Raw genomic sequence first — 9,243 nt, 5'->3', positions numbered from 1 at the left:
CCCCCCCACCCCACCCCCTCGATCTCCTTCCTGCGCATAGAGATTCTTCCCTGGAAGAGGCGTAAAGTGCGGGTGACTGGAGACGGTCTCGCGAGAGTGAAAGCAAGTGTCGCGATTTTTTTTTTCGCCTAGCGACTGACAACAAGCTGTTTGCTCAAAGTAGAGTCCGTTAAGTGGACTGGCCTGAGATTGGAGTGAGACCCCAGCCCTAGGCTGGGGTTCTTCCCATTTAGAGGAGACGGATTCAGAGGGGCTACAGGTAATTCATACTCAACCCAGCAGAAAGGAACTGCCTTGCTCCCTCCCAAGAGGAATTTAAGGGGACTCCCCTTCCCCTCCTCCCCGCTACTTCCCATCCCCGCGACAACTGTTCCTTCGCCCCTTCCCCCACCACACCGCCAACCATCCTGCCTAATTCACTGCCCAAGAAACTTAAGTGGGATCCGATCTGCAAAACGGGGGTGGAGATGGGGGTGATGCTTTCGGGATTATTGGATGGGACCGAGGGACTGGAGTTTACTCTCTCTTCGGGACATCCCGTACCCTCCCTCCCCCGCCAGAAGTGAGCCCAGAAACAGAACTCTTTCCAGAACCTTTACAGCCTCCCCTGAGAAACCCCAACAGCCTTGGGAAAACTGACCGAACCTGAGGAGAGAGTCGCGGTCTACATACGAATACTGTTCTGCCCTGGCGCTTTTATCTTACAGCTTTGGGGAGCCGCTGCAAAAGGGCTGTCGTTTCCCTCCACGATTCCCTCGTTCCTAAGCCAGACTGCCAGCAGTTCCTAAAAAAAGGGCTGCAGCAGAATGACTTAACTGCTTGACCCGGGCCCAAAAAACTTTAAGGAAAGTTTGGATGGGGGCGAAGGTTTTGTGTAAAACTGGTGTCTTGGGTAAGGAAGAGGAACCAATGCTAGTTTGGAATGCACCTCCCGGCACAGTGCTTAATGTCCCATGTGATGAACTTTGTAATCATGTCTCCTTTTGCTTAGACCAAGATTGTTGAAAACCAGACATATGATGAGCGTCTAGAGATTAACGACGCTGAAGAGGTTGCAAGTATTAATACTCCAACCCCAAAACACCAAGGTAAGAGAAGAATGAAGAGGAAAGAAGAGAAATCATTCTCAGAACAGAGAGCAGGATGGATTCCTGATTGTCTTCAAGAAGTTCTTATTTTATAATAGCAAATGTTAACTTTCAGAGTCAAGTTACTTCACTTGCCATTGTTCCTGTTTTCTAACTAGTTAAGGGAGGAGAAATCACAGACTCCCAGATTGCAGGATCTTCTTCCAACCCAAACCTATCAACATCTACTTCATTTTACTGCCCTGCTCACAAGGGATTCACTGGTTATTGTTGTTTTTAACTTATCAAAACTATGTTTTGCTCAGCTTTGAAGACGCTTCATAACCTGCCCTTAACCTGCAACCCCAACCAAAATATCAATGGAATATTTTTAGAGGACTTGATACCATTCATTTATTCAGTAAACATTTTGGAATGCCTAGTATGTGCCAGCCTTATGCCTGGCACTGGGTGTACAGTGTTAAGCAAAAGACACATTGTCCCTGCCATCCTGATGCTTGTAATCATGGGAGACAGGTGACAAATGAATAAACATATAAACACAATTACAGATGTGATAAGTACATTGATAGAGGCAAATTGTTTGTTGCTATGGAGAATAATGGTGAGGAGGATGACCTACTTTTGATAGTGTGGTCAAGGAAGACCTACGGAGGTGACATTTGAGGCTGAAAGATGAGAAAGATCCAGACACTGAGGAAAAGTAGGCCAGGAAGAGGAAACAGCATGTGAGATGTGAAAAGCCCTGAGTCCTGTAAGAACTTGGGTTCGAGGACCTGAGAGAGATCACTATATGATAGTGGGGAGTGGTATATGGTCAGATCAAAGAGGGAGGCAGGAGGCATAACAAGAGAGTTTTGGAGGCTGTGTTGCCGTTATGTGTGGAATGGGTTGAAAGTTGGAAAGGTAGAGGTGGAGAACTTGTTGAAGGGACTGTTGCAATGGCTTAGTTAAGATGATAGTGGTTTGGACTATTTTTTAATGGTTTGAGGAAGTTGAGAAGGGAGAGAAGAGACAAATATAAGATATATTGTTCTTGTAGAGTCACTAAGACTTGCTGATGGATTGGATTTGACTCGAGTTAGGAATCAAGTATGACACCCAGGAAAACTCTTTTTGTTTGTTTATCGTGATAAAATATACATTACTTAAAATTTGCATTTTAACCATTTTTAAGTGTACAAGTAAGTGGCATTAATTAAGTACATTCACAATGTTGTATAAACATCACCACTATTTCTAGAAATTTTTCTTTATGTCGAACAGAAACTCTATACCCATTAAATAATTACTCCTGATTTCCTGCTTCTTCCCAGTCCCTGATAACCACTCTTCTACTTTGTGTGAATTTGCTTGTTCTGGGTACCTCATAAGTGAAATCATATTATATTTATCCTTTTGTGGCTGACTTATTTAGCATAATGTTTTTAAGGTTCATGCATGTTTTAGCATGTGTCAGGACTTCCTTCCATTTTATGGCTGAATATTATAACATTGTGTGTATATACCATAGTTTGTTTATCCATCTGTTGGTGGACACTTGGGTTGTTTCCACCTTTTGGCTATTGTGCATAGTGTTACTATGAGCAAAGGTGTACAAGTGTCTGTCTGAGTCCCTGCTTTTATTTCTTTTGGGTATGTACCTAGCCATCCAGGATTTTTTTTTTTTTTTTTTTTTGATGGCTGGCTGATACAGGGATCTGGACCTGTGACCTTGGTGTTATAAGGCTGCCCATCCAGGTTTTTGACTTGAGCATTTCTATGCTCTCTTGTCAGGGCTGGCCAGTTACATACATCTGATTATACTTTTTAATTTTTCACAATATTTTTATTGCTCTTATCTGATGGATAATGATTCAGATTCAAATTTGTGACTATCTGTCATTTGCCAGGCTGGGTCAGTTCCCTCCACATAGTTTTCTCATTTGATCCTGACAACAGTCCTGAGTGAGAAATATTACTGACCCCATTCAGAGGTGGGAATACTGAGATTCAGAGAGGTTGTCATTTTGTCCAAGTGATAGAACTGCCCTTCAATCCTAGTCTTTTGATGAGAAATCCAGCATTGTTTTCACTTTACTAGTTACTAACCTCATTTTGCCAATGTCTGAACTAAGGGCAGAGTTCATATTATTTATGTAACGGCAGATAATCGATTAGTATAATGTTTAGCTCAATGCCTTAAGCACCGTAATGTTTAGTAAATATACTGCTTAGTAAATATATTTTGAATGGAATTCACAGAGCCATGAGTAGAATTCAGTCTCCTATCCTTTAGCTAGATGTTCTTATAAAACCTGTTCCACAAAATGGTTACAGCATAATATAATATACTGAAGTATTTGTCTTTTAAAATTATTTTAACAATAACTTAAAGGGAACATTTTCTCTTAAGGACTTCCTCATCCTGCCTGTCTTCCTAACAAGATTATGGCTGATAACAGCAGTGATGAGTATGAAGAGGAAAATAACAAGGTGCAGTATAACCCACAGCTTCTTTTAGAATTTCTGCTTTGGGTCTTCAGTAGTTAGAGGTGATACCAGTTCAATGGTAAACATTTCTTGAACATTCATCTCCAGTGGCTGGGTACCTTTGAGCTCATGGAAGAAAATCAGGAGCAAAGAGCCTTGAGATCTGGACTCTTTTTCTTCAGAAATAAAGCCGACTGTTACAGCTGACTTTTTAGTGAGGAATTTTATATAATGAAGGCCAGTATTTCACAAACTTTACTGATCATAAGAATCAACTTTTGCACTTATCTTTAAAAATACAGATTCCTGGGGCCGACCCCGTGGCACACTCAGGAGAGTGCGGCGCTGGGAGCGCAGCGACGCTCCCGCCGCGGGTTCGGATCCTATATAGGAATGGCCCGTGCGCTCACTGGCTGAGCGCCGTGCGGGCGACACTTCACCAAGGGTTGTGATCCCCTTGCCAGTCACGAAAAAGACAAAAAAAAAAAAAAAAATACGGATTCCTGGTCACCACCCAGAATCTGATGGTAAAAGCCTGGGAATTTATATTTTTAGCAAGCAGTCTGGGTAATCCTTATGATAGAGCAAGTTTGGAATTATTGGTCTAGGCATTTTTTTCATTGTCAGCACTTGTGATGCTGCCAATAATTTGTGAAAGAGGTTTTAATTTGGGGGTCTTAAGACCCAAATGTTTCTTTGCTGTTATTCTATGAACCTAGAGAATCACCCTGTTTCTGAAAGAAAGATGGAAAGATATCTACATCTCTAGCCAGGTAGGACCTTAGAGTTGTACGCGTGCTCTGCTTAACAGCCATTTCTATTCAATTCAGCCTTAGTACATGATCCAGTGGTTACGTTTTAATTGTCCTTTAAGAACAGGAGCTTTGGAAACTCAGGTGAAGAAGAATATTTGTAGTGATATAAACTGATTTCATAAAAAGCCTAGTGGGTAACATTTTAAGGTGGTCCCACTCCATGACTGGTATGCTATTTTAACATCTTACACACAAGATTAATTTATTAGGCATTTTTCTGTGATATATAAAGTACTCTGCCTTTATATCAGGGATTTTGCAAAGTATAACTCTGAAGAAGCAGGCAAAAGAAAAGTGAACAATTTTCTTAAGTTGACTTCCAAATTTTGTATATCCACCCTAAATTCCTCTAGTCTTCATGCTGTGGTCAGTGTTCAAGGCTCATTTATCTTTCCAATATAGTATGCACCCAGAATCAGCAGAAAGGATCTGCTTTTGAATAATCTTTAAATTGACAATTAATATTCTTAAAAGTTTCGTTTGCCGGGGCCGGCCCGGTGGCGCACTGCTACAGTGCGCCGCTTAGGAGTGCAGCGGTGCTCCCGCCGAGGGTTCGGATCCCACATACAGACCGGTTCCCGCTCACTGGCTGAGCGAGGTGTGGGTGCAGCGCTGAGGGTTGCGATCCCGTTGCCAGTCCCGGTCCGGTACGGGCGCGACACTGAGGGTTGCGATCCGTTGCCGGACACGAAAAAAGACAAAAAAAAAAAAAAAAAAAGTTTCGTTTGCCAAAACTGCTTCCCATGTGACCAAGGATAATTTTGGCAAATCCTGAATTGAGAAAGAATACTCTAGAAGGTTCTTAACAATTATATACCAATAAGGCATAGTCACTGAACTAATTCTGCAACTGTGTGTCATTATGTCATACATATTACAGATTAGTTAGAATATATTTTACCTATGTGTAATAAATCTGTTATTCTTAGAGGAAAATGTTGTTTTTGGTGTCCTGCAACATGTCACAATTTTGTGTGCCAATAGCTGCTTTACCATAAAAGAAACATTAAATAATTTTTAAAAACTGGTACCTAACCTCTGTTAATCTCAATATAAGCCATATGGCATATGGACACCAAGCTTTCAAAACCTACTTTTAAAGGGGGCCAATTGGTCATCCTTCAGGTCCTAAGTGAGGGCATGCCACAGGCTCCAGGCCACAGAGGCAAAGACATGGACCCCGTCCCAACTGCCCCTGCAAGTCCCAAGCGCCACCAGAACCCTTCTCATGGACTTGAGAGGGTGGGATGGTACATAGAGAGCCAGAAGCTCAGAAAGGTAGGTTGTAATGCCAAGAACAAAAGAGCCTCTTATCTTGAGATAGAGTGTATAGTTGTTGCATTTAACTTATGGGGGAAGGGAAGGGAGATATGGATAGGTTGGATAACCCATGAAAAGAAATACCAGTGAACCAAAATAGAAAGTCCATAGTCTCTGGAACTGCTGGTCAGAATTTGGGCATGGGGTTGATTATGAACTTTCTTTTTTTTTTTTTTTTTAAAGATGACCGGCAAGGGTATCTTAACCCTTGGCTTGGTGTTGTCAGCACCATGCTCAGCCAGTGAGGGAACCAGCCATCCCTATCTATATAGGATCCGAACTCGTGGCCTTGGTGTTATCAGCACCGCACTCTCCCAAGTGAGCCACGGGCCGGCCCTGAACTTTCTTCTTTTGATAGTTTCAAGAAGCTTGCTCTGAGCAGTCTTGCAAATTAAATACTAGATTTCCTCCCTATGATCTTTGTGAGTATTAAGATCCTCTTAAGTTTGTCTTCCTCACTTCATCTTCCCCTGGCTCCTCCCAAAATAATTATTTAGAGTTGCCATCCTCTTCTTCGAAAGTCCCTAGGTTTTAGGGTTGAAGCTGTCTAGATAAAGTTTATGCTGAGTTCTCAGGATCTCGTAGGTAATAGGTACAATAAATATAAATTGGATAGAATTTATACCCCAGCCTCAAGTAGAGAAATTGAAAATGGTTATAGAAACTAGGGACCCAGTTTGTAGCTAAGCAGAAGCAGAAGAGGGCTCTCAAGCCCCTTCTGTGTAGTGCCACATTCTCTTTCTGGTGATTAGGTGTCAGGTGGTGGGGCAGAGCGGGGGCCGGTATTGGTTAGAGCAATAGAGAACTGGCCATAGGCACATTAAATTTCTCTTTGTGTGATCCTTTCTATGCCTACTCTGTCCTATCTCAGGAGAAGAAGAAGACCTCACAGTTGACACCTCAACAAGGCTTTAGTGAAAATGATGATGATGACGATGATGATGACTCATCTGAAACTGACTCTGATGATGATGATGATGAAGAGCATGGAGCCCCTCTGGAAGGGTGAGGAAAGACCCCCTGCCAAGGACACTCAAGCCAAAGAGAGGAAAACACATCCTTCAAAACCCTGAACTGGGAGGACATCAGTTACAAGTGACATTCCAGTGTCTCTTTTGATCTCCTCTACTTAGGATTTTCAGATGTCTCAGAAACCCAACATAATGAGTTTTCATTTCTTTTTGGCTTCACTGCCTCATCCAGTCCTGTGATGTCACTTGTACTTTCTAAAACATTTGTGGGCTCAGGGATTACAGGAGGTTTTGCTGAGTAAATCTAAAAGGATGGTTTCTGCCTATGAGGAGCTCACCTTCTGGGAAAGAAAATAAATTTGTATACATACCAAAGCATTTCTTTGTAGCAAGGAAAACAATATATATGCACACAAGCATTTTACTTTAGGCTCAGATCCTTTTTGGACAGGTAGAGAAGTGCTTCAGAAGCCTGGCATTGAGGAAAAATGTTCTTGATGGTGCTTAAGTAAAAAATCTCAACCTGTCCAACCCTGGTACTATGTTAGTCATAACCCACTCCTATAGGTTTTAATCAAAATGGATCCTGAGATGGGCTGGCCCGGTGGCACACTGGATAAGTGCGCCGCTTGGGAAGCGCGGCGGTGCTCCCGCCCGAGGGTTCGGATCCCACATACAGACCGGTTCCCGCTCACTGGCTGAGCGAGGCGCGGGAGCAACACCGAGGGTTGCAATCCCATTGCCGGTCCCCGGTCCAGTACGGGGGCATCACTGAGGGTTGCGATCCGTTGCCGGACACGGAAAAAGACAAAAGACAAAAAAAAAAAAAAAATGGATCCTGAGATGGGCTGGCCCGGTGGCACACTGGATAAGTGCGCCGCTTGGGAAGCGCGGCGGTGCTCCCGCCCGAGGGTTCGGATCCCACATACAGACCGGTTCCCGCTCACTGGCTGAGCGAGGCGCGGGAGCAACACCGAGGGTTGCAATCCCATTGCCGGTCCCCGGTCCAGTACGGGGGCATCACTGAGGGTTGCGATCCGTTGCCGGACACGGAAAAAGACAAAAGACAAAAAAAAAAAAAAATGGATCCTGAGGCCAATCCATTTAAAGTACAATTACTGGTTAAATAAATGATATAACCAATCAGTAAAAAGTATTATGCTGGTCCTTAAAAAGTATGTGGTAGCTCTCTATGCACTGATAGAGAACAATCTCCAAGAGATACTGTTAATTTGAAAAAAGGTACAGAAGAGTGTTTATGCTGTGCTACCATGTGTGTAAAACAGACATTACATAGACTATCTCTGAAAGGGTATACTAGAAACTAGTAACAGTGGTTACCTTTGGGAGAGGAACTTGATGGCAAGGGGACATGAGTGGAAGAGAGACATAATTTTTCACTGTATATATTTTGTACCTTTTATTTTGTATCATGCATGCATCATTTATTATAAAGTAGTTTAATAAAAATAAAAAAGTTATTTTTGGGTTTCCCCCTGCAGGTAAGCACTAAGTAAATTAAGTAAATGTTTAATCCCAGACTGACTTCCCATGCTTCCTACTTTGCTTCATGATTATGTCCTGTTTCTATAAGTTATAATCTAGGGAAATGTAAATTTTAAGTCATTAATATATTTATTTTCTTTTGTTAAGCAAGTCCCCTTAGAAGAATCTTATCAATACCCTTCCAACTCACTTGTATACTTTTTTTTTTTTTCTTTTTTTTTTTTTTTTTTTTTTTTTTTTTTTTTTTTTTTACTGACCAGTAACGGGATCGCAGCCCTCGGTGTTGCACCCGCACCGCGCTCAGCCAGTGAGCGGGAACCGGTCTCCACATGGGATCCGAACCCTCGGCGGGAGCGGCGCACTCTCCAGTGTGCCACCGGGCCGGCCCCTCACTTGTATACTTTGCCAGTGTTCATTACATTTTACTTAATTATAATTATTTTGCGTTCTACTACTTTTTTACTGCATTTTCATGTATCAATACAAGAGCTTTCTAATAACTATGCAGTATTCAATTTGACATAACTAACCATCTCCCAAATGTTGGATATTTTATTTGTTTCCAATTTTTTACTTTTATAAATAACGCTGTTAAAAACATCTTTGTCAAATCTCAAATGACACTATTAACAAAGGGAAAAAAAGAAAAACGTGTTTATAAAAATTCATTTTTTTCTTGGTGTAAACTATTTTCATGTCAGAAATTAAAATCTCTTATTCCACCTTTTCTTATCATCCTTTTATTCAAAAAGGTGGAAGACCATGTATGCTACATTTTAACATCCAAAAATATTATGTTTTGGATTTTCTATAGCTCTGTTCCTCTTCAGTGTCAGAGATAACTGAGAGCTAATTATTATTTTTTCGTTAAATTTTTATTTTGTCAGTATACAATGTATTTGATTATTATGACCCATCACCGACACCTCCCTCCCTCCTCCCTCTCTCCCCTCCCACCCAAGAATGTGCTTTCCGTTTGCTTGTTGTAACAACTTCAAAAAAGTATAGTTGTTATATCTTCTCCCCCCCCCCCCGGTTTTTTTTTTTTTTTTTTTTTTTTTTTTTTTTTTT

At 41.7% G+C, this 9,243-nt stretch overlaps 1 protein-coding gene across 2 annotated transcripts in view; it reads left to right on the top strand.

The window, feature by feature from the left end:
* The first annotated feature begins 16 nt into the window (after window positions 1-16).
* The window catches only part of IFT46 (intraflagellar transport 46), a 21,375-nt gene continuing 12,148 nt past the window's right edge, over window positions 17-9,243 (top strand). Inside the window, exons 1-4 of one of the 2 annotated variants that reach the window (XM_008574930.1) lie at window positions 17-259; window positions 992-1,088; window positions 3,484-3,563; window positions 6,567-6,700. In XM_008574930.1, coding sequence (XP_008573152.1) covers window positions 3,519-3,563; window positions 6,567-6,700 — 179 coding nt within the window. In that variant the 5' untranslated portion in view covers window positions 17-259; window positions 992-1,088; window positions 3,484-3,518. Of the gene's footprint in view, window positions 260-991; window positions 1,089-3,483; window positions 3,564-5,512; window positions 5,654-6,566; window positions 6,701-9,243 lie in introns of those variants that run through there. The other variant, XM_008574929.1, reaches the window with a different exon arrangement.

This window comes from Galeopterus variegatus, unplaced genomic scaffold (assembly GCF_000696425.1).
Source record: "Galeopterus variegatus unplaced genomic scaffold, G_variegatus-3.0.2 Scaffold1119, whole genome shotgun sequence".
NCBI classification, from domain to species: Eukaryota; Metazoa; Chordata; class Mammalia; order Dermoptera; family Cynocephalidae; genus Galeopterus; species Galeopterus variegatus.
This window is presented reverse-complemented; position numbering and strand designations above follow the sequence as displayed.